Raw genomic sequence first — 26,759 nt, forward strand, 5'->3', positions numbered from 1 at the left:
CGGTGTTACTTTTGATAAATTCCAATCTGATGGGACCATTCCAGAATCAAGGGAAATTTAGAAAATCATAGCCAGCGTATCCCCTATCTCTGCAGCTATCTCTTTAGAACCCTAGGATGCAGACTATCAGATCCTGGGGATTTGTCAGATTTTAATGCCTTGAGTTTCTCCAGTGCTTTTTCTCTGCTGATATTAATTACCTTAATTTCCTCACTCTTATTAGCCCCTGGGTTGCCCTCTATTTCTGGTATGTAACTTGTGTCTTCTACAGTGAAGACAGACACAAAATATTTGTTCAATGTCTCTCCATTTCCTCATTCCTGATAATTTGTCTTGTCTCTGCTTCAATGGGACCAATGTTTACTTTAGCTACTCGCTTCCTAAAAGCTGGTTAGTTTACTTTCATTCTATTTTTGCCCTTTTTATTAACTTTTTGGTGGTCCTTTGCTGGTGCTGTATGAGGCTAGACAGTTTGCAAACAGTTCAATCTTCATGAAGATTACTGCTGAACTTCTTCCTACCCTCACCTGACATCCATACACATGCACTTTCCAGCAGGGCTATTGGATTCCTAGCTGGTTTTCTCCTGCCTAGCCCACCTATTTAAGCCAATTGTTTTCAAATCCCTCCATGGCCTTGCCCCTTCCCTCTCCCCATAGTCTCCTCCAGCCCCACAACCTTCCAAGATATCTGCACTCCTCCAATTTCGGCCACTTGAGCATTCCCGATTTTAATCGCTCCTGCATTGTTGGCCATACTTTCAGCTGTCAAGGCCCTAAGCTCTGCAATTCCCTCACTAAACCTCTCCACTTCTCTGTCTTTCCTCCTTTAAGACATTCTTTAAAACTGAACTCTTTGACCAAGTATTTTGGTCATCTGCCCTAATATCTCCTGATGTGGCTCGGTGTCAAATTTTGCTTTAAAACTTTCTTGTGAAGCGACTTGGGATATTTTACTAGGTTAAAAGTGCTATAGGTATATAAGTTGTTGGTGTTGTAGTGCTGCTCACCACCATCCTGGCTAATGGGAACAAACTGAGTCCAATTCAAAACTGGAACATTACTGAAATAAAAACAGAAAGTGCTGGAAATACTCAGCAGTTCAGGCAGCACTTGTGGAGAGAGAAGCCGACTTAACATTTCAGGTCTGTGATCTTTCATCAGAACTGGCAAAGGTTAGAAAAGAATGAGGTTTTAAGCAATTGGGAGGGGGGGGGGGGGCGGGGGGTGGCGGGGGAGAGAACAAAAGGAGGAAAGGTGTGTGATGGAATATTACTGGTTTGTATGACTCAGTACCACATGGCTATTTACTCAGCAAGCCATTGGGGGGAGTCCAGGGTGCCACTTATAATGCATAGTTTAAAGATCTGCTGTAAGTATCACATAGCATTTCTGTAATTGGGTGACAGCTACAGACATTCATGTTCTGCAAAATGCCAGGGAAATTCAGTATGGAATAAGTTTAAAATTTACCGTTGCACAATTTCAAATTTTGATTCAAGAACACATTTTATTTTCCGCGAAGCTTTTCTTTTCATCATCTCAAATATAAGGGAGTGCTTGAGTCCCTGTGCAGAGTCCAGTCGTTTGGACGAGATGCATCCCGGCAGTTTGTAGCGCGGTGCATTATTGAAGTGTAATCAAACATCAGCTAAGTGGAAAATAAATATCCAGATCTCATAAGCAGCACAGCAAGATCATGTAAATGCAAATGAGGGGCTGGTTTAAAGCCGTCACCAAGGGAAATCAGCCCTTGTCACTGCAATCACTTCATCGGGCAGCGCAGTAAATCAACAGAAATAATAACCGCATGATGGGCGGCTTAACAGTACAAGAGGATGTAATGAAAACTGGCAGCGGAGGTTAGTGCAGAGAACAGGAAACTAGTAGTGAGAGAGGAAGGGAACTGGAAAGAAAGGAGGCAAGAAGCAAGGAAGTAGAAATAAAGTGAAGTAGAATGAAAAATTGCAGTCAGGATATGAGAGTCTTGGAGACAAACATGACATCGGGAATTTAGAAGCATTATGGAGGAGCAAGAGGACTCCAGGAAGATAGGGAAATTAACATCTTTACTGTCATAGTGTTGGACAAAGACAGATACTGCTGAACTATTTGAACATTTTGGTAATGATTTCTTCATTCTGGTAAGATTAAATTGTTGGAATTGTTGTGCCGCTGTTTCGAGAGCATGCATAAAGCTACACATTACACAATGTGCCATACAGAGAAAGCTTTTAGAACTCACATCCAGGAAAGCTTCTAATCATTGTATTTGATGTTCTGAGTAAGAGTAAGAAAGACTTAAAACAGGAACAAATTTGTGACTCAGCAAAAAAGAAGAGAAACAGAGGAATAAATAAATAAATATTAAATAAAGGTAAAACCCCATTTGCACCGGGGCAATTACATTTGTTTGTACCACTCTCTGCTGAGACCCAGGATGGATGCGATCAAATTATTAGTCAGTTAACTGTGATAGTGTTTTCCTCTGAGCAAAAAGTGGTTAGAGAGTTAAACTTAATTACACTGATTCACCAGTATCAGTAGCTGAATACAGTAACTACAACTTGAAAGACTGCAAGTGAAACAGCTGCAAAATTTTGAACAAATGTGTATTTGTGGCAATTGTACAGATATGGAGAGAATAGGGAATGAATGCTCGTGAAAGAGAGGGACCACGCAGAAGTCAAGTCAGTATGTTCACCTAAATACCAATTCTATGATGGCTTTTTGTGACATTTACGACAATCTATTACATAGGGCAAATCATTTGATTTTCTTTAATAGAAGAGACAGGGAAAATCTTTTAAAACAAATGCTGCTCAAACTGATAATTTCAATAAATAAACCAAGTTTTTATGACAGCTCCATAGAGACAACATTCATTTTGGATCAAGATGATCTGAACTGAATGCAATCTCTCAGGGTTTCCACCTAAGTCTACAAAGATTAAGTTAATATAGTTGGACACAGTATTACACTTTCATTCTAACACATGTGATGAGTTTCTGCTCTTCCCAGTGTTGTCAGCATATATAGCAACAGGAGTAGCCCATTCAACCCCTCAAGCCTGTTCCACCATTCTATTAGATCATGGCTGAACTGTACCTCAACTACATTTATCCACCTTTCTTCCTTATCCCTTGATAGCCTTACCTAACAAAAAAAAAAATTAGGGTTGAAAATTTAAATTGACTCGCACCCACACCTTTTGGGGAAGAGATTCCAGATTTTCACTTACTTTTAGAAAATATACGTACAATAAGAAGCAGTTTTTCCAAATCTTGTTTCATTGTTGGAGACAATTTAAAAAGCTCAGATTTATGATTTTCAACCCAAGATGGTCTTGTATCTGACTCTTCTGGAAGCAATAGGTAAAGACCTAAAGCTCCCATAGTGCGCCACTGTAAACTCTGCACATATGCAGAATAGCATTGTTTCCCAATCACAATTTTTAAAACTTAAAAGATGGATTTATTGCCTATATAATCAACATAGCTCATTGAGGATATGCAGCAAAGTGCCAATGTTTCCACTGGCACAATTGGGCGGCACAGTGGCGCAGTGGTTAGCACCGCAGCCTCACAGCTCCAGCGACCCGGGTTCAATTCTGGGGACTGCCTGTGTGGAGTTTGCAAGTTCTCCCTGTGTCTGCGTGGGTTTCCTCCGGGTGCTCCGGTTTCCTCCCACATGCCAAAGACTTGCAGGTTGATAGGTAAATTGGCCATTATAAAATTGCCCCTAGTATAGGTAGGTGGTAGGGAAATATAGGGACAGGTGGGGATGTGGTAGGAATATGGAATTAGTGTAGGATTAGTATATATGGGTGGTTGATGGTCGGCACAGACTCGGTGGGCCGAAGGGCCTGTTTCAGTGCTGTATCACTAAACTAAACTAAATTGAGTTTGACCAGCTTTCTGATTCACCTACTTCTAATTGCAGATACAAACTACTGACTGGTGAAGCTTCTGGTTTCTAAACCTGGAAATGCTACTAGAATCATAGAATGGTTACAGCACAGAAGGAGGCTATTCAGTCGGTTGTGTCTGTGCCAACTCTCTGCAAGAGCAATTCAGTTAGTCCCACTCCCCCGCCTTTTCCCCATAGCCCTGCAAAATTCTTTTTCTTCAGATAATTATCCAATTCCCTTTTGAAAGCCATAATTGAATCTGCCTCCACCACACTCTCAGGCAGAGCATTCCAGATCCCAACAACACGCTGTGTAAAAAAAAAAAAGTTTGTTTTTTCTGCCATTCACCTTAAATCGGTGTCCTCTGGTTCTCGACCTTCGTCAAATGGGAAAAAATTTTCTACTGTCCAAACTCCTCATGTTTTTGAACACTTCTATCAAATCTTCTCTCAACCTTCTTTGAGGAGGCTTACTCCTGCTCCTAATTTGTATGTTTGTAACAACCTCAGCTTCTTCAATCTAACCATGTAACTGAAGTCTCTCATCCCTGATTCTTGGAAATCTTTTCTACACCCTCTCTAATGCCTTCACATTCTTCCTAAAGTGCGGTGCCCAGAATTGGACACTATACTCCCGTTGAGGCCGAACCAGTGTTTTATTAAGGTTCATCATAACTTCCTTGCTTTTGTGTACTCTATGCCCCTATTTATAAAGTGTAGGATCCAGTATGCTTTATTAACTACTTTCTCAACCTGCCCTGCCACCTTCAGCGATTTGTGCACATATACCCCCAGGTCCCTCTGTTCCTGCACCCCCTTTATACTTGTACCCTGTAGTTTATATTGCCTCTCCTCATTCTTGCTACCAAAATGTATCACTTCACACTTTTCTGCATTAAATTCCATCCACTCCACTAGCCTGTCTATGTCTGCCTGAAGTCTAGCACCATCCTCCTCATAGTTCACAATACTTCCAAGTTTTGTTTCAGCTGCAAATTTTGAAATTGTGCCTTACACTCCCAAGTCATTAATATTGATGAAGAAAAGCAATGGTCCTAGTACTGACCCCTGAGGAGCCCCACTGTATACCTTCCTCCAGTCTGAAAAACAAGTGTTCACCACTACTCTCTGTTTCTGTCACTCAGCCAAATTCGTATCCATGTTACCAGTTTCCCTTTTATTCTGTGGACTTTAACAAGCCTGTTATGTGGCATTTTATCAAATGCCTTCTGGAAGTTCATGTACGCCACATCAACCACATTACACTCATTAACCCTCTCTGTTACCTCATCAAAAAATTCAATGAAGTTAGTTAAACATGATTTGCCTTTGACAAATACATGCTAGCTTTTCTTAATTAATCCACATTTGTTGAAGTGACTGTTAATTTTTTAAAAAACTTTTAAGGTGGTCTTTCTTTTAAAGACTTTATATTGTGATTGAAGGTAAACTGCTATCCATTTCAAAGCTGTAACCTATGCAGAAGTTATTTTGCCCAATTTAAAAGAGATTTTCTTCTTCCCTTTTCTCCCTTGCCATACATCATTCTGCAACTGACAGGGCAAGTAGAAGCCTATTACCAGGACTTTGCCAATGCTACTGAAGGTGGTTAATAAGAATATGGGCCCTCAGATCCATTTTTTCCTTCTTGTGGAGAGTCAATAGACCTTTACTCAACACTGTCACCTGAAGTTAGAACTAAGAATAGAAACTCACCATGTGGAAAATTGCTCAAGGAAGCCCTTGTCCTACCATGCCATGCAATGCCATATAGTACAGCAAACAATTTTACCACTTTGCATAATTTATAAAATTCTGCACCAATCAATCTGTATTGTGGATACGAACATTGTAAAAATACATTTTTATCACCAGGGCATGTTACTGCTTCTTTTCCTGCACTGTGTTCTTAGTAGAACAACAGAATTGTAGCTAATATTGTGCTCTCTCACTGTGCAATATGACTTTTCACCAAAGATTGGCAACATACAAAATACATTTAGACATGAGCCAAATTTTTTTCTCCTATTTACACAAGATAGAAAAGCTATAATGACCTGAGTAGCCAAAATATTGTCAAACAATTTTAGAATTTGCTGAAGGAAGGAGAACTAACTCCTGGGTAATGAAAATTTTACAATTTACCAGGCTAATTTCTCCATAACTTATTAGAATTTGATTTAAATAAACAGCAATTTCTCTAGACTCCCTGATAATAGTAGTCTCCAATTGAGTGGTAAATGACAACCTCCAGCCACTGGAAGATACATTAGAGGGACTGAGCTGACTGGTTTTTGCATTTTTCCCTCACTCCCTGTGAGAAAGGATAAGCCTTTGCACCAGTGCCTCCCTTGATGGCTTGACTGAAGATGAGATGAGGTATGAATTAAGTATTTTCAAAAGACTTGTAGAAAAGTTGTGAAAAATTCAGCGAATGAAACAAAAAAAGGATACATAGTAATTGAGCATTTCTTCCCCTTAACAAAAATATTCAAGAAAATAATATGACAAAACAAATCCAATTTATATCACACAATTGCACATCCAGCTGATCAAACGCTGCAGCAGTTACAGTTTTGAAAGATATGTGTTCCATTTGAGTCAGGTAAAGAAAGAAGAAAAATGGACACCATATGAAAAAGCTACAGTACTCTGCAAGCCAAAATTCCACTTCCCATGAGAAGCACACTTATATATGCTATATTGTCCCTTTTTCCACTTACTCAGCACAAACTAAGAATGCTTTCTAAAAACCTTAAATGAGTCAGTTTGTAGATACAGCACTTTCTACTCAGGCAGAAAGGCTGACAAAGCTACATATAATCAGGGGAATTGTATACCAGAATATTTGCAACATGTATTTAAAAAGGTAGTTGAGATACATTATTCACTACATTGTTCTAGAATTCCTAATTATAAATATAGACATGTCTACATTTTCCACTATCTCTCAGTCACCCATATTACCGTGTTTATGGCTTATGTTAACTGCCTGAAAATGTCACATCATGAGGTTCCATTCAGCTGCCCACTGACAAACATAGTCAATTTGTCACTGCATTTAATATTCTAGATAAACATAAAAGCTAGGTATGGATTCCTTGATTCTGATCCTTACATATTCTAAGTTTAACATTTTTCCAAAAAAACATATTCTTGAGTTTACTTCCAAAGGATCCGAAACAAATTTTATGTTTCCTTATTTGTGATATTTCAACTCAAATGACCAAATTTAAAAGAAACAAAATCTTAAAACTGTCTTAATAAATTTATAGGAAAAATGCTGAAGTACATCAGATCCTAACATTTAAATTCAATACCATTTGAAGAAATGTAGCAATGACAAGCAAAGAAAAAGATCACAAAGGAAAAAAACACCAAGGAAAAATGGCTGATTTGAATTATAGGCAAAATTAAGAGCTCGGAGGTGGGAAGTAGGGCAGAAAGATGATGACTTAATGAGGCTTAATTAAGCTGTCTGCTAAAGGGACAGCTGTCAGCAAGATCTCTACACACGAGCCAAACAGCTCAATCACAGCTCCAAACTACCGAGTGGGGAGTCACAAATTCTACACAAGGAAGCACAGTATTCAGGCACAGACAATACTCACAGAGAGTATAGCGAACAGGTCACAGGATTTTATTGAAATCTGAGAAAACATCCTCCTAGGATGGCGCTGTCCATCTGGTAATGTTCGTTTCTATATCTGACAGTGACGATAATGCCAATATATCATCAATTCACATTGAATTTGGCAGTGTTAGACTGTCACAAATATGTATCAGGTATTGAAAAGATGTTGTGTGCTCACACAGCACAACATATCTCAAATGTTATAATCTGTTAGATTCCAGCAAGGAAACAGAAATAAATTATGTGATGCAGAATAGTGCCATAACAAAGCTATTTCACAAAATTTGAACTCATAATTCATTGGTGACCAATCTTTAATTTGTATCATCAAGCTCTTTCACACAATTGGAAAAAATAAGTTTGCTGATGTCACACGATGGGGAAGTTATGGAGATATATTTAAAATTATATTTTAAAAAATTAGAAATTATTAGAAGCGCAAAGGGTATTTTAATATTTCCCCATTGTGCTCTTTGAGGTGAATCTAGTTGCATTTATACTTGAAAATCCTCCTAGTAGAAAATTAAGTATTACATTCACAGGCTCATTTCAGCTCAAGTACCAATGATTGCAAAGCTAATATATGTATTTGGTGTCATCATTGTACATAAACAACTACCTCAACACTTCAGTACTGTACAGCACATTATAAGCATGATGCTTCTAGTGTAAAGAGCTTTAAAAGAACATAGTTATTATACCACAGAGTCAGATACAGAGTTAGATAACTCCTACATAACTCTAGCATTGTAGCTTGGACCACCAATGTGACTTTTCCACTTCCGTGCCTAGCCATGTGGTCTCTTTGAATGACAAATAAATCTCTTGTGTTCCAGACTTACAACCACTGGGAATTAGACTGAAAGAACCCAAACTAACTTCACACACATGCGGCTAAAGTTAGCTTGCAATGGTTCCCCGATGATTTTCCCGGTCGTTCTGCAATTGCATAGTCTCCTCTGTTGTTACCTTAAAAACATATTCCATATATTCACTGCACACAGCTTGCTTTGTAAGGTACTATCGCACCAGACTAGTCAAATCCAATTAATTTTGTTTTTAAAATGTAACCAGTTTTAATATACACACTCTGAAACATTAAGACTTCACTGCAAAGTAGATCTTCTGATGAAAAGTGCACCATGGAGGGAAGAGAGTCAGAAAATTTAGCAACAAGGCCTTAAGCATTTTTATGGCCGACTCTTTCTGACCAGTTTTATGGCTGACTGCATTTTGTCTGTTAAAGCACTAATACATATTTCATACAATTGCCCTAGAAATCATACCGAAATAGTTAAGTGAAAATCAGGTGTAGTTTTCTAGCTTTTTCAAAATGCATTCATATCCCCATCTTAAATACATGTAAGGGAAGCAGGCTTTGTATATTCTTTTCTGTTGCAGTGTTTGTTAGTTTTTGTTTAAAGCGCTGTGGAGTGAAATTGGTCTACGCAAGAGCGTAGGGCTCATAGTAAATCGGCAGCCGATTTTCACCGGGCCAGATTTTACTTTCTATTGACTGAAAAAATATCGCCAAGGTTTTTAATTTCAAACCAAGTTAAACCGACAGTTAGACTAGGAAGCGAGTCTGCAAAAAGAGTCTGAGCCAACGTTCTGTGAACTTCAGTGAAAAGACCAGGCTGCGGATTCGCTACGACCAGTTTCGCGCTGCTGGCATTGATCAATTTCACCCCCGTGTCTTTTATTTAGAAACTTTTCAATATATTTTAATCTTTTTAATATATGTTTTTGAAATAATTTTACATGCATTTTTTGTGTACTTGTATACAGTAGGTGTGATTTTAAATGTTCTTGAAGAAAATCCATTATTGTTTACCAAGTTATCAGAAGCCAGGCTGCAACTGAAGCATTTCCAGGGCTTCAATAGAACAGGAATGGATGAAAAAAAAGGGCATAGAAAGGAGGTGTTCCAATGGCACACTTAATGAGAACTTAGTAAGCAACAAAGTTCCATGGCACATGGTTATTGATGGGATTGGTTTGTATGCACCCCAAAGTACAGTATTTCATGGTTGAAGTGGCACAAGCTGAATTAAGGAGTCCAAGGGAGATCAAGAGACACCAGAGCTGTTATGTCCATGCTTGCCAGTATGCCACAAACCATTTTTGCAGGGTCTCGTACACTTTCCTGACAGTGACCATGAGCAACTGGCTCTGCAGACTCCAAGTCAGTATTGCAACAATGCATATCTGTCCCACCTACTGCAAAGACACCTGCAATTGGGCGGCGCAGTGGTTAGCACCGCAGCTTCACAGCTCCAGCGACCTGGGTTCAATTCTGGGTACTGCCTGTGTGGAGTTTGCAAGGTCTGCGTGGGTTTCATCCGGGTGCTCCGGTTTCCTCCCACAGCCAAAAAGACTTGCAGGTTGATAGGTAAATTGGCCATTATAAATTGCCCCTAGTATAGGTAGGTGGTAGGGGAATATAGGGACAGGTGAGGATGTGGTAGGAATATGGGATTAGTGTAGGATTAGTATAAATGGGTGGTTAATGGTCAGCACAGACTCGGTGGGCCGAAGGGCCTGTTTCAGTGCTGTATCTCTAAATCTAAAATCTAAATTAATCTGCATCAAAGGCACTACCACTGCCCTTAATGTTTTCTTTTGTACATCATCTGCCAGGCACACTGCTGTCCTCCAGGGAGGGTACCCTGGGGTGCCAGACAGAACCATCAAGACAACCATCCTTGCATCCAACCAACTGAAGGTCCTCCAACTCGGAAAGAACAGCAGTTCAGTTAAGAGAGAGGGGGTGGCGCCTCCATCTTGAGACATCCTCTCTCCAATCTTTTAAACTTTTAAATTAAAAAATGGCCTCAACAGCTGGGCCATCATTGTGGCTGCAGCTGTGGCCAGACAGGCCAGGAGTGTCTCAAAGCCTGCTTGAAGCTCCGGCCCCCCAGTCTGCCACCAGGAGGCTACCTCCAGGCAGCTGGGCTTAGTCCAAGACGTCTTGTGGGTGTGGGGCCTGCAGGCCAACTGTAATTTAACACCTCTGAATTGACTACCCACTGCTTGCAGGTGGGTAGTTCTTCCGACCCCACCCCACCTTTGAGAAAATGACCTGGGAGTGGGAATGGTGCCGGGGAAAGGTTCCACAAACAACAATGTGATAATGATCTGTTTTAATGGTTGAGGGATAAATATTGGCCAGGAGAGCAGGGAGAACTGCCCTATTCTGCTTCAGAATTATGCCATGGAATCTTTTATGTCCACCTTAGAAGGCAGAAGAGGCAGCACCTCCAACAGTGCAGTACTCCCTCATTACTGCTCTCTGAAGTGTCAGCCTGGATTTTGTGTTCATTTTCTGGAATAGGTCTTGAAGTCATAACCTTCTGACTCAGAAGCAAGAGAGCGACCACTGAGCCACAGCTGACACCTAACACAATTTACTGCCTCCACATATATTTTGCCAACCACTGAGTTTTATCATCACTTTTTCTGTGTTCGAGTGCTTTAAATAAGTTAAAATATACAGAGGAAGCATATTACAGTTTTTAAAAGCATGTTTCTGTCTCGATGTGGCTACTTACCTTTAAGTAGGCACATATCTTCAGTTTTCCCAGTAGCCCTCTAAAGGGTGGCTGATGCATTGGAATTTCACCATTTGCTCTGTCCCACTGGCAAGATTCAAGAGCAAGGCTCAACATGGAACCTCAGCAAATAGCCGGATGTCGGCCTTCCAGAAGCCAGAGACTGTTGTACCTGCTGTGCTGATGCTGTACCTGTTTCTGTGCCCATCCCCACGTTGAATCTGCCCTCATGTGTTTAAATGGGTTTGCAATCAGTCTCACTCTTTTTCATCATAAGTCTTTCACCTAATGTACCCTCCAACATGATTACCTCTCTAATGTACAGTTGTATTCACAGGAGATTAGATCAGTTTTAAACAGCAGTGTGCAGAAACCTGTGAATGGAGAGCTATAGTATGAGGTTGCATTTGAACAATTATTGGGTGAACTACAGATCAATTCTGGCAAATCACATTAGGCCTCAACACTCGGTGAGAAGAGACATACATTCCATTTACCAGAGCTGGATTCAAACCAATCTTTTAGAAATAAAAGTATAGGGAGCACCACTTTCATTTTCTAAAATTATTGAGCTTTAAAACTCTAAAATACAGGATTTGGCTTCACCAATAAACAGAAAATTCTGATCCTTGATCACTTTGGGATATATTGCCAAAAATGGTAGCATGGCACTCAAGAGTTAAGTGGAGATTTGGATGCATAGTTGTTAAAGTATTCTGGCAGGTTGCTTCTCTAAAGAGCTCTGTTGGCCAGCTTTTCACAGCTTGTTATGTTCAAATGAGAAAAAAACAACCTTCACTTTTAGGCATTCCTCAGCTCTTCTGAGCACCCAGATCAGATGACATGTAAATGACCACAGGCAACATTGGCTGCAAGAGCATCCATTCAGATCTTTCTCTTCTGGTGACTTGAATCCCAGAGTGACTTCACCATGGAGACAGGTTAAAGAAATATAGATGCAGTCAGGGGGTCAGTTAATCCCTCAAATACTGAAAAGCCAAAATGTTCACAGAGGGAATTCATTTTAAAACTAAATAAAACGGATGATCTTTGCAATTTTTCCTGATTCAGCAGTTCTGTTAGAACAGCAATAAGCTGTCTCACAATCCAAAGAGTACATGTTACAATCACTAGGCTGGCACTGATTCAAATGAATCAGTCTGTTAATACCATAAGTAAACATGAATGTAAATAAATACTATATTTGATTATGTGGAAATCCTAAAGTTGAAGGTCATTGAAGTTGTTCAGAACACCATGCTTTTGAAATCAGTTAGTTACAACATTGTAAAAGAAAAATGTGTACTGTAATGGTGAATTAATAAGTCTTTGTCCTGCCATCTAGAATATATATAATACATAAGTGTTGAGTGCATTCCATTGAAAGCTATGTAAACCTGCACTTATGGAAAATACCATTATAAAAGTGTCCAGGTTTTCCTGAAGTTAACCATTACACCTGTAGGTGGTGTTATCATAGTACTTTCAGGGGACAAAATTGGAATGCTCCAGAAATTGGGCACAGGGATTGTGATGTGCGATTACCCTGCGACTGTTCAAAATGAGGTAGGCAGCAAACAAACTTTGTACCGCCTGCCAATTATAATGATTGTAGTGTGCAGTCCAGTGCCAAATGCGATGCTGAGTGGCTGTATGCCTTACCATGGGATCCAAGTTCATGTGAGGCTAACTACTTAAAGCTAATACAAAAGCAAAATACTGAGAATGCTGGAAATCTGAAATAAAACAGAAAATGCTGGAAATACTCAGCTGGTCAGACAGCATCTGTGGAAAGAAAAACAGTTAACATTTCAGGTCGATGACCTTTCATCATCTTTGACCTATGATCATCCATGCAAGCCCAACTTGGTGTTGTGCAGACTCAGACTGCTGCCATCATGGTTGCGGATACTCGTACTCAAAAGTGCTTTCGGGTCGCACAGCAGTCCAGCAATCTATCCTTCAACAGATTACTTAGATAGAAGAGATGCCTTGCTGGGGGAGTGGCTGTGGCGCCATGCAGCACAAACTTGCTGTCCTCTCTCAGAATGACAGTGCTCCCATCACTGCCACTCCGCCAGTGCCCTTGCTGTTGCTAGTCAGCTAGCCAGCCCAGAGTGATACCACCCATGCCAAGGTGGTGTCGTCTGAAGCCGGGCCTTCGAGGTCCAGAGCTTCTCACGGGCTGCCTGGAAGGTCATTTGCAGTCAATGGCCTTCCACCAACCATGCTGCAGCCACTGGAATAGCACTGCCTAGGATCACAAAATCAGGCCAAGGCATCCGCAAGCAGGCACTAAGGGAATGCACAAGGGTTATTAGTTGAGTATTGTATGGAGTTTTGGACATTTTGTGAGATAAAGTTAGTATGGAATGTGGTAGCCTTTATTTCAAAATTGTGACCAAGAGAATGCTGTGATGATCCATAACAGAGGAACGTGAGGAACTGCTGAACAATGGGGATCTGGGGTTTTATTCATGGAAACTAGAGTCAAAAGCTACGGTCACAGGCAGCCCGTTTGGAACGTGGATGTGCCGGCTGCCTTCACCCTTCTTACTGCTCTTTCACCTGAGGTGTTTGCTGAACTGTGGTGGCAAGGGCTGTGCCCCCATAGTGGCTAGGTTATGGAGGATGCAACAGACCACCACAAATCAGGACATTTGCTTCAGCGAGTACTGGAAGGCTCCTTGCAGCCGCCGAACACGCAGCTCCTATCTTAGGAGCAGGTAGGAAAATTGCTCCCTGAGGACCGTAGGTGAGTATGGCCTCCTGCTGAGAGTTCTTCTCCCCCTGATCCTTGTCCCTGTGCAAACAGCTTGTCTTGCTGCCTCTGCTCCATCTCCCTCTAATGCTACAGTCCAAGTGAGACTGCTACTATAACCCCCATGACTGGGAGCAAGTGGTGGACTCAGACCCTTGCAGTAGCAATCAGCACCTTCTCCATGTCCAGTGCAACTCCCTGCAGACTTTACCAACTTTTGTGAAGTCCTCCAAACATCCAGGACTTCCAAAAACTCATCAAGAGACTGTAGAAAGTCAGAAGCAACTAACCTGAAAGTTGGATGATGATCCCATTAAATAGTAGGGATGGGGGGGGTCATTTGTGCTGCTGAACACATGTTCAGCTTTACATGTTTGAGAGAGGGCTGTAACTAGAGCAGCAAGGTCAAAAATGACAAGTCGGGCATTAAATCTGCGTTAGATGATGATTGTATTACAACGTACCTACTCTGCATACTTCTGACACATGCTACTGTTCTCACTAAGGTGGTGTTTGGTGTGAGCCTTGCCAGAAGTGGGCGAAAGTGGTGCGGATGACATTTTTCTACTAAATCAGCACTTGTAGTGCTGAAACTACCAGTGCTGCAGAGCCAATTTTTGTGGCCGCAGTGTTAAAGGTGTCACACCTTGCATGTCAATATAATGCCTCCTCTCATTACAGCTGCTGTTCTGGTGACTGTGCTGCAAAATATTTATAACTATCTTTTTGCCACAAATCACATACAAGTTTCCAGAGGTTGTGCAAGGGAGGCAGAACTTTTCTTCATGTCAATAGTTCAATACTCAAAATAAGCACCAATAAAATTTTGAATAAAAACAAAATACTGCAGATGCTGGAAATCTGAAATAAAAACAAGAAATGCTGGAACCACTCAGCAGGTCTGGCAGCATCTGTGGAAAGAGAAGCAGAGTTAACGTTTCGGGTCATGTTCCGAAGAAGGGTCACTGACCCGAAACGTTAACTCTGCTTCTCTTTCTACAGATGCTGCCAGACCTGCTGAGTGGTTCCAGCATTTCTTATTTTTATAATAAAATTTTGAAGCCAACTTATTATCTCAGTTGTAAGACAGATTCTAATTGCTAACACCTATGAGAAAGGATATGGTAAGCAGACAAATTGACAGGTGTCTTCCTCATTCTGTACTATTTTTTAAAAAGCTAGTACCTTTAATTATGAAAGTAAACAGAGCCCCTTTGAGGGAAACATAGGGAGAGTAGAAGGGGCAGAGAGATATACAGAGGGAAACTGTTTAAAGGTGAGATGGTCCTCTGGATTGAGAGGAATTGGGAGTGGGAGAAAATAAATGGAGGGCTAACAGTGAAATAAATGACAGCGGGGGTGGGGGGAAGAAATAGTTGAACAGGTGGTTCAAAGAAGAACAGGTAGGAGCAATGATGGGAGTTAGAGGGTGGTAAGAAGGGGTGCAGGAGTGGGATATGAAGAGATGAAGCTCGTAATAGAAGTAAGGGTAAGATGAGTTAACAGAGGGGATGGGAAGAGAGACGCTGAAATCGGCATTTTCCCTTCAATCCCCACCCCAAATGTCACCTGCAGTTGCTGGTGATTCCTTTCCTTGCCACAACATGCCACCCACCAGCTCCTATCCAAATAAAGAAAAAGACTCTGAGAAAAGTAGAAGAGGACAGGGAGAAGAGAGAGACAAAAGCTAAACGGGAGACAGAAAGAGAAACAACAACTTGCATTTATATAGTGCCTTTAATGTGATTAGATGTCCAAGGTGCTTCAGAGGAGTGATTTCATATTATTTGACACAAAGACACAGAAGGAGATATTAGGATAGGCATAGTCAAAGAGGTAGGTTTTAAGGAGTGTCTTAAAGGAGGAGAGAGAGGTAGAGATGCAGTAAGGCTTAGGGAGGGAATTTCAGAGCTTAGGACTAGTGTTACAACTGAGGTGGGAGGAGTACACTGTCTTTTCTAGTTCCACTCCTTCACAGGTCACAACATCGATTTAAATGTTTACACAGTTGTCCCTTTTTTGGGCTGGCATCCAGATATATGGAGACAGATCATTGGGTTCGTTTCAGAAACAGTCCGTTCTGGAGATGTCGAGAATTATTCTAGTAGGCTTTCTTGGAGAAATGTGGCGTCAAGGTTTTTCCACTTGAATTGCAGGATTTTTTTCCAGCTCCTCAGGAGCTATACGGCACAAGGGATTTTTTGCTCTTCCAAACTGAATCTTGGCAGGATTTCTTCAAAAAGGGAGAGAAGGAGAAAGAGCTGGGTGATTTCTTTTTCCTTGGCAGGAAAACACCAACTGTCTTCAAACAGTTCTCACCACAACTAAAAACTGAAAACAAATGTCCAAACCCCAAACAGAGGGCTGAATTTTACCAGCCCTTCGACGCCGCAGGTCGCGGCAGGGGGACTGGTAAAATTCTATGGGGAGAGGCCCGCCTCGACCCCCGATGTCAAGAGGGCCCGCCACATATTACTGGCGACGGGGGGAGCTCGGTGTAGCCCTCCCCCCCCCCCGCCGCTCAGCGGCGGCACCCCAATTGCCATATTCAAACGGTACTTAGCTCTCCTGATTATGCAACCCGCTGCTTACTTCCGCATTTTACGTCGAACGGGCGACTGTCGCGTGCTGTCCCATTCACAAACGGAAAAGCTGACAGGTCATCAGAAGCAGAAGTATTTACCAGTGAAGGTAAGTCCACATATTCAGGGGTCTCACTGCATACTGGAAGGGAGGAGGGAGGGAGGGATTACAGGGGTCTCACTCTGCATACTGCAAGGGAGGAGGAGTGGGGGAATTACAGGGGTTTCGTCTGCAGACATGTAGGGAGCCACTGTGATTCTACCCTCCGTAATGATTGGCAGCCCTGTGTCATTGATTGCCTCTGTCAGTGAAAGAGCAATGGCACTCGAGTCACCCCGTATGTGGGGAGAATGCCAGCGATGGTGGGCGTGTGAAGCTTATATGTCTGGTGGGCCAATCGATGCAGTTTGTACAATCTTTATTTGGTCATGCGGTGCCACTCTTAGTGGGAGCTAAGACGGGCAATGCCATGCCAGGCCACATAGCTGCTGCATGAAAGCAGCTGATGTACCACTCAACGTCAACCTCTGCCCTGTCACCAACCTTCAAAGAATTGAAGGAACCGAGTTGAATTGCAACTTGAAGATGGGGATGGTTCACCCTATCTTCATTGATGTGCTTCTTGAGAGGATCCATATGCACCGCAGGCAAAACCAACAGGCAGTTGCAGCGCACACAGAGGCCCCCGGTCGTGAGCAACAGCAGTCAAGCGAGAGCTTGCCACTACTGATCACTGCACATCTACAGGTCCCACATGACATACCTACAGATGTCAGAGTGCCAGTGTCAGAGGTGACTACGGATGTCGAGAGAGGCAGTGACACGTTTCCGTGCCCTGCTGAATGATGACCTGCAACCCAGGGGCTTCGGGGGATATCCTATGCCTGTGGCCCTCAAAGTGACAGCGGCTCTCAATTTTTACGTCTCTGCATCATTTCAGGGGCGCACTGGAGTCCTTTGTGGAGTCACACAGTCAGCAGTGCACCACTGCATCAGGGGCCTGTTCCGGAGGGCTGGTGACTATATCCGCTTCATGACGGCCCCTGAAAGCCAAGCCCAGAGGGTCACCAGTTTTGGCTCAATCGCGGGATTCCCAAAGGTGCAAGGGGTCATAGATTGCATTCATGTGGCCATCAAGGTTCCTGCCAGGTGACCAGCTGATTATGTAAACCACAAGGGCTTCCACTCAATCAATGTACAGCTCGTAAGTGATCACCAGAAATGATACATGCAAATCTGTGCCTGCTTTCCAGGCAGCTGCCATGATGCCTTCATCCAGCGCCAGTCCCAGCTGTCATTGCTGTTCATTGAAATGGTTCAGTTGGAAGGGTGGCTTCTTGGAGATAAGGGATACCCCTTGCATACATGGCTCCTGACACCAGTGAGACACCCCACCACTGCTGCAGAAGAGAGATACAATGCCAGCTACAGAACTACAAAAGCCACCATTGAGCAGGCGATCAGCATGCTGAAAATGCAATTTGGCTGCCTGGATAGATCAGGTGGTGCCCTGCAGTACTAGCCGGAAAGGGTAGCTCGCAACGTTACTGTCTGCTGTGCTCTGCCAACTACACACTCAATAGCAAGGGAAGGCCTTGCAGGATGAGGAGAGACATGAGCAGGACTCATCCTTGGACGATGAGGACGCTGAGCACTTACAGCAGGAAAGGCACATGGGAGGACAGAGAGCATCCAGGCACCGAATGCAGAGTGAGCAGCGAGCTAGGGATGCACGGCAGCGCTTCATTGATCAAAGGTTTTCCATGCCATAGGAACTACCATGGGCTCTGCAAGCCACACAGCACCCTCATTCACCTGTTGTGCAGCTTCTGCTACTTCTTTGCATCCACCATTACTGGCAGCAGAAGACTGAGCCATTGTCCATGTTCTTGCATCTGTGGAGATGCACAAGTGATACTGGCATGGCAATGATGTTGTCCCATACACTGGCAGTTCTGAAAGGCCAATGATGTAATGGGAGGAGCCACGATCGGTACAGGCTGGCACACTTCATTCACACAGTAAAAGTAATGCACATGTTAGTGAAAACGATTTTGATTTCGGCCTTTCTAGATTGTTGTGTCACCCATGCAGACCCATTTCTGTCACAATGCTGTTTGAAAATGTTTACAGATGCTCCTACGCTGTGCCACTTCTGCGCTTGCAGACTGCCTGTTTGCCCTTTGGCTGTGGATGACTTTGGCAGTCGTGCCCTGTGTGCACGAGGCCTAGAGGGCCCCAGCTGGCTGGGGCAGTGATCGTACATCCTCTTCCGGCATTGGACACTTTGACGCCTGATGGCCCACCGGCTACTCACCTCCTCAGCCATCTCCAGCCAGACTGCCTTGTTCAGGCAGGAAGGCCTCTTCTTACCATTGATGGGGAAAAGGACCTCCCTCCTTGCCCGCACAGCCTGGAGGAGAGTGAGCAGGGAGGCTTCGCTGAACCGTGGGGTCACCCTAGAGTACCCCTCTGCCAACCTCGGCTTTTGGTGTGGTCCTTTAAATGCAAAGGTGACTCCACCGTGTAACAGCTCTAAACTCTGGCTACAAGCTTTGTCTTGCACATGTTTGAAAACCAATGCAGGATTAGTGAGGAAATCTGTGTTCTTGTCATGGTTTTTCAACTATTACACACCGACATATGTTCGCAAACACTTTGCTTCTGCAGTAGCTGATCATAGTTATTGGTGTAATATTTCTAGTTGGCAATGCAGCTAGAACATGAACATATTTTCCTGTTTTTTACAAAGATAGTTTAATTGCAGTTACATGTCTTTTCACATAACAGTTAGCAGAGAAATTAATACAGATTCCAAATGAATATTAGTCTGCGGCTTTTCACAGTCAGATGAGGAGAAATCATAATACGTAAATCATCTTCAATTATGGTTTTATTTCTGTTGTGCATTTGCCTTTTATGGTGCATTTAAGTCTCACATCCTGGAATGTGCAAAATTAAGATTATTCACCCAGGTGGGCACGCCTACAAGAAGGAATGTTACACTTGAGTGGAAGAAGAGGATCATAACTTCACAGGACACTGGGACACAGCAGGGTAAGTATGTGGCAGCAAAGCGGAAAGTGCTGGGGAAGCTCAGCAGGTCAGGCAGCATCTGTGGAGAGAGAAGCAGAGTTAACTTTCAGGTCTGTGAACTTGGCCAAGTTAATTCTGCTTCTATTTTTTTATTTTATTTTTATTTAGAGATACAGCAGTGAAACAGGCCCTTCAGCCCACCGAGTCTGTGCCGACCAAGAACCACCCATTTATACTAACCCTACAGTAATCCCATATTCCCTACCACCTACCTACACTAGGGTCAATTTACACTGGCCAATTTACCTATCACCTGCAAGTCTTTGGCGGTGGGAGGAAACCGGAGCACCGGGCGAAAACCCACGCGGTCACAGGGAGAACTTGCAAACTCCGCACAGGCAGTACCCAGAATTGAACCTGGGTCGCTGGAGCGGTGAGGCTGCGGTGCTAACCACTGCGCCATTGCGCCGCCCTCTCTCCACAGATGCTGCCTGACTTGCTGAGTTTCCCCAGCACTTTCTGCTTTGCTGCCAGATTGACAGCAGCCCGACTCTTCAACAGTGAGGTAAGTATTTCTTTGGCAGCTGTCAGGAAGCAGGTGCTGGGGTGCTTTAAATAGGACCCCAGCACCTGCTACACAGCTGTCAAAAGGTCCCTCACTGCACCGGATGTCCCGCCTCTCTCCACATAATATGGGAGGAGGGACGGCATGTTGCAGTGATGCTAATGAGCCCCTGCGTATAATATCACGGGGGCTCGGCAGCAGCCGCTCAGTGCGGGCACGCCGCTGAGTTCAAAGCCGCTGTGATGAGCGGCGCGCTAATAAAATTCAGCCCAGAGAGTCAACCTCCTGACCTCCATAAACCTCGTCATGTGGCTGCTCTGTACCCATTTTTCCTCAAGTCACCAAGGGTTCAGCTGTTTTCTAAACCCAAACCACAGGTGGCCTCCAAACAACATCTTGTCCTGTCGGTGAACTTGGTAAAAAAAAACACATCCATGGAATCTTTTCAGTTTTAGCACAAGTTCTCAAAAAATAAAAATATTAAAAATAATGGAAGCACTTTTGTAACAATAGACATGGCTGCCAATGGTAGTGCAATTAAAATTGGGGGCGCATAAGGGGCCAGAATTGGAGGAGGGCAGAGATCTTGGATGATTGTAGGGCTGGAGGAGGTTACAGAGACAAGGAGGATATTTGAAAACAAACATGAAAATTTGAATATTGAGGCATTGCCTGACCAGGAGCCAATGTTGGTCAGTGAGCAAGGGGGTGGTGGGTGAACAGGGCTTGGTGTGAGTTAGGACACAGGGAGCTATGTGTTGGATGAGCTCAGGTTAAGGGTGGGTGGAAGATGGGAGGCCGGCCAGGAGAGCATTGGAATAGTTTGTTTTTATTCATTCGTGGGATGCGGGTGTCGCTGGCTAGGCCAGCATTTATTGCCCATCCCTAATTGCCCTTGAGAAGGTGATAGTGAACTTCCTTCTTGAATCGCTGTAGTCATTGGGCTGTAGATACACCAACAATGCTGTTAGGAAGGGAGTTCCAGGATTTTCACCTAGCGATAATGAAGGAACGGTGATTATAGTTCCAAGTCCAAGATGGCGTCCGGCTTGGAGGAGAACTTGTAGGTGGTGGTGTTCCCATGCAACTGCTGCCCTTGTCCTTCTAGGTGGTAGAGGTCGTGGGTTTGGAAGGTGGTGTTGAAGGAGCCTTGATGAGTTGCTGCAATGCATCTTGTGGATGGTATACACTGCTGCCACTGTGCATCTGTGGTGGAAGGAGTGAATGTTTAAGGTGATGGATGTGGTGCCAATCAAGCAGGCTGCTTTGGCCTGGATGATGTTGAGCTCCTTGAGTGTTGTTGGAGCTGCACTCATCCAGGCAAGTGGAAAGTATTCTGTCACACTCCTGACTTGTGCCTTGCAGATGGTGGACAGGCACTGGGGAGTCGGGAGGTGAGTTACTCACCGCAGCATTCCCAGATTCTGACCTGCTCTTGTAGACAGTATTTATGTGACTGGTCCAGATCAGATTCTGGTCAATGGTAACCCCCAGGATGTTGATAGTGGGGGATTCAGCAATGGTAACGCCATTTAACATCAAGGGGAGTAACAAAAGCATGGATGAGGGCTTCAACAGCAGATAAGCCGAGGCAGGGCTGGAGATGAGTGATATCATGAAAGTCGAAATACGGACTCTTGGTGATGGAGCAGATATGGCATTAGATACTCCTCTGAGGGTCAACTAGGTCACCAAGGTTGCAAACTGTCTGGTTCAGCATCAGACAGTGGCCAGGGAGAGGGATGAATTCAGTGGCTAGGGAATGGAGTTTGTGATAGGAACCGAAGACAAAGGCTTCAGTCTTGTCAACATTTTGTGGGAGGAAATTGCTGCTCATCCAGCGCTGGATGTTGACAGCCACCTGAAGACAAGAGAGATAGATAAGAGAGAGATCATATTCTGCAACACATAGCATTATAGGAATTCAATATTAGTTAATATGACTCCTGAGCTTCAGCAAGCCTGGTGAGAGTTTTAGGAATAATTATTTATGTATTCACAATTTCACATCAGTTTACTCCTCATCACCAATTGTTAGTTAACTGTAATCATTCCATTTTGGATTCAATTAAAAAATATTCAAATCAAGTCTTAAAGAGGAGAAAGGCAGTCTCTTGTTCCAGATTGTGATATATGGATGACCGCTTATTCAGATCCTTAGTATTTTAATACTGGAATGATAAAATATGTAAAAATCCAGAATCCAAAAGGTCCTTTCCTACTCTAGATAATCCTACTTATTGTCTCTTTCTTGTCTTAGTCAGAACTTGGCAAGGGAAAACGAAGTGGTAACACCCTACCAGGACCTAACTATGTGTATGGGACATTTGATAGAATCTATGATGGTGGAGTTCCTGCAGGTAACAAGGCACATTTTTTTGCTTTTGAATTTTATGCTACAAGAGATTACTTTATTAATTACAGTAGAAATCAGCACACTTAAAAGGACAATTCAACTTTGTGAACTATGATTATAATGTCGACTATTCAAAGTACAATATACTGTAATTTCACAAAACCAACATGTGTTTGAATATAATTTCACCTCAACGTTTCTACTTTAGGACACTAAGAACATCTTGCTCCTGCAAATCTTTCATCATAGGCTGGGATCATCTGGACCATGGATGTCCAAGACTCTCATTTATATATTTCTAGGAACATTAGGTGCATTTTTGCCACATGGGACAAAGCCTGCTTCATTTTCCTCTTACCTGTGAGGGAGCACTCTATTGCAGCACATCTCTTACAAAGTATCATAAAATAGTTACAGAACAGGAACAGGTCATTTGGCCCATGTTAGGGTTTATGCTCCACATGAGCCTCTTCCTCTTACCCAATCAACATATCCTTCTATTCCATTCTTCCACATGTTTCACTTAGCTCTTAAACTGTTTGTAGATGTGTGGAAATCTAAATGATCATATCTAACCCAGTCAAAGAAATAGTCTGAACTAAAGTCCTGCTTGATTGGATATTCTAAATCTCATACTTGGTTAATAATACCAAGGGCAGAATTTTATGTGTGGAGCCAGAGGAAATGGGCGAGGTGCTAAATGAGTACTTTGCATCAGTATTCACCAAAGAGAAGGACTTGGTGGATGATGAGCCTAGGGAAGGGAGTGCAGATAGTCTCAGTCATCTCATTATCAAAAAGGAGGAGGTGTTGGGTGTCTTGCAAAGCATTAAAGTAGATAAGTCCCCAGGGCCTGATGGGATCTACCCTAGAATACTGAGGGAGGCAAGGGAGGAAATTGCTGGGGCCTTGACAGAAATCTTTGCATCCTAATTGGCTACAGGTGAAGTCCCAGAGGACTAGAGAATAACCAATGTTGTTCCTTTGTTTAAGAAGGGTGGCAAGGATAATCCAGGAAATTATAGGCCGGTGAGCCTTACGTCAGTGGTAGGGAAACTATTAGAGAGGATTATTCGGGACAGGATTTACTCCCATTTGGAAACAAACAAACTTATTAGTGAGAGACAGCATGGTTTTGTGAAGGGGAGGTCGTGTCTCACTAATTTGATTCCGTTTTTTGAGGAAGTGACGAAGATGATTGATGAAGGAAGGGCAGTGGATGTTATCTATATGGACTTTAGTAAAGCCTTTGACAGGGTCCCGCATGGAAGACTGGTACAAAAGGTGAAGTCACACGGGATCAGAGGTGAGCTGGCAAGATGGATACAGAACTGGCTCGGTCATAGAAGACAGAGGGGATCAGTGGATGGGTGTTTTTCTGAATGGAGGGATGTGACTAGTGGTGTTCCGCAGGGATCAGTGCTGGGACCTTTGCTCTTTGTAGTATATATAAATGATTTGGAGGAAAATGTAGCTGGTCGATTAGTAAGTTTGCGGACGACACAAAGGTTGGTGGAGTTGCGGATAATGATGAGGATTGTCAGAGGATACAGCAGGATATAGATCGGTTGGAGACTTGGGCGGGGAAATGGCAGATGGAGTTTAATCCGGACAAATGTGAGGTAATGCATTTTGGAAGATCTAATGCAGGTGGGAAGTATACAGTAAATGGCAGAACCCTTAGGAGTATTGACAGGCAGAGAGATCTGGGCGTACAGGTCCACAGGTCACTGAAAGTGGCAACGCAGGTGGATAAGGTAGTCAAGAAGGCATACGGCATGCTTGCCTTCATCGGTCGGGGCATAGAGTATAAAAATTGGCAAGTCATGTTGCAGCTGTACAGAACCTTAGTTAGGCCACACTTAGAATATTGCATGCAATTCTGGTCGCCACACTACCAGAAGGACGTGGAGGCTTTGGAGAGGGTACAGAGAAGGTTTACCAGGATGTTGCCTGGTCTGGAGGGCATTAGCTATGAGGAGAGGTTGGAAAAACTCGGATTGTTTTCATTGGAACGACGGAGGTGGAGGGGCGACATGATAGAGGTTTACAAAGTTATGAGCACTGTGGGCCATCAGCAGTAGCAGAATTGTATTCAACCACAATCTGTAACCTCATGGCCCGGCATATCCCCCACTCTACCATTACCATCAAGCCGGGGGACCAACCATGGTTCAATGAAGAGTGCAGGAGGGAATGCTGGGAGCAGCACCAGAAATACCTAAAAATGAGGTGTCAGCCTAGTGACGCTACAACACAGAACTACTTGCATGCCAAACAGCAGAAGCAGCATGCAACAAACAGGGCTAAGCGAACCCACAACCAACAGATCAGATCTAAGCTCTGCAGTCCTGCCACATCCAGTCATGAATGTGGTGGACAATTAAACAACTGACAAGAGTCAAATGTAGGCCAGACCAAGTAAGGATGGCAGATTTCCTTCCTTAAAAGAACATTAGTGAAGCAAATGGGTTTTTACACCAATCAACAATGGTTTCATAATCACCACTAGATGAGCTTTTTAATTCCAGATTTATTAATTGATTCAAAATCAACCATCTGCTGTGGTGGGATTCAAACACATGTCCCCAGAGACATTAGCCTGGGCTCTAGGTTACTAGTCTAGTGACATTAACACTACACCACCGCCTCCCCATCTGCTGCTTTGCTGATGACGCCCAGGCTCACCATCTGCATGAAGCTGAGCACCACTGGGCCTCGCCTCACTCCTCCAAGAGGAAGTGCCCGCAACTGTCATTGCCTCCGTTACCTCCTCCTGCGTGTTTGTGCAGTGCTCACCAGATTGTGCCACCTGTTCGGAGTGGATCTTCAATGGTGGAGGGTGCGCTGGAATGGAGTCTCAAGATGGCAGTGCATCCTTTGTCCATCCATTGTAGCAGGAGCCTTCATTTCTTCCTCATCCGCAGCTGTACATGCTGTGGAGACAGGATTTAAGTGAAACAGCTGCTCCTTCAACTAACCCCTGGTGCCTCACTTTGATCAGGGGCCTGCAGTGGGGTTAGAGGTCAAACATGGTCCAGCGAATGATTGATACATCTCTTGCTTTACTCGCTCTCCATTGCTTCCATACCTGCCTCGTGCCCAGTGACAGGCTGCCCTGCCTGACCCATCTGATGTCCATTGCTTCCTTCTCCATCAGCGTCACCACAGCAATGAAAGACGCTCCATCTCTCGTGTACTGATGCTCCCTGGCATTATGAGTGCACTACTCCTGTCTCATGGCCCATTTGTGTTGGTCAGTCTGAGGCATTGTAAATATGCAGCACCGCGCTGCTGGGATGGCATGGTGATGCAACCATTCAGCCATTTCAATGCAGCATTCACCAATCACTGACCATGAGATTCAGGTGCATGTGAACTGGGCACCTCAGTGTGGACATTGGTGCCTGTTGTTGCCCTATGCATGAGTCTACTACCTGGGATAACATATCATGTGCGCCTTCTAATTCATGCTGGGCTTCCAGTTTTCAATTCTAAACACCACTCACCTTTCCAGACTGCAGCAGGTCATTAAATCTCTTCCTACACTGGATCCAAGTTCTTGCAACCACCCCTTAGCTGCTCACTGTCAGCTACCTCCAACCATGCCTTCTTGGTTAGGCTTGCTGGCAACAGGACATCTTTCCTTTTTCTTACTGCCTGCAGGAGCACCTCCGACGAGCCATTCTAAAGCCATTCTTCCACTGGCTCCATTGCTGTAGACCCCCCTCCTTTTTCCCTGTGTTTGCAGTCTGCTTGAATGCTGCAGAACGCCTCAGAGCGAGCTGCTGCCACTATGACCCACTCGCCACCCTTAACTGGCGGCTCCCCGAACTGCTGGCCCTTAATTGGCTCTTCCGCTAAAATTGCCGAGGAAGTATGCGTGCTGCCGACCTGGATATTCCCTGGCGTCAGGTCATCTGTCCATTTGTTAAATTTAGGCCTTTAATGTTTGACCCGGATTCTGAATTTGGGTTTATTACTTTGATTTCAAAAGAACATTCTGCTTACTTTTTACATTCAGTGTGGTTTTCTTTCATGTTGAGCTTCTTCAGTGTTGTTCAGTATAATTGCTAGTCATGCAATTTGTTAATGTAATTTTCCCTAAGTCATGTTAAGAATGAAATGAGACATGGAGCCAGAAATTGCTGCAATGGTGGGTTTGGTGATGAAGGACATTAATTGGACATCTAAACTCTCCATTTATTTTGCACTATATTTGCCCCAAATTGTTGGATCGTTGATCTGACAAGGGCACATTTTCAAAATTTGCAGATGACCAAGCTGGAAAGCGTTGTGAATTGTGAGGAGGATTGTCACAGACTTCAAGAGTGCATAGGCAGGCTGATGGAATAAGCAGACATG

General features: G+C 43.5%; 1 protein-coding gene across 1 annotated transcript in view; it reads left to right on the forward strand.

Annotated features, from left to right (window-relative positions):
* cfap77 (cilia and flagella associated protein 77) overlaps positions 1-26,759 on the forward strand; it is a 193,159-nt gene that overhangs the window by 100,098 nt on the left and 66,302 nt on the right. The window contains exon 3 of the mRNA XM_068011859.1: positions 22,299-22,398. Within this exon, the coding sequence (XP_067867960.1) occupies positions 22,299-22,398 (100 nt within the window). The remainder of the gene's footprint in view (positions 1-22,298; positions 22,399-26,759) is intronic.

Source organism: Heterodontus francisci, chromosome 32, assembly GCF_036365525.1.
Source record: "Heterodontus francisci isolate sHetFra1 chromosome 32, sHetFra1.hap1, whole genome shotgun sequence".
In the NCBI taxonomy this organism is placed as follows: Eukaryota; Metazoa; Chordata; class Chondrichthyes; order Heterodontiformes; family Heterodontidae; genus Heterodontus; species Heterodontus francisci.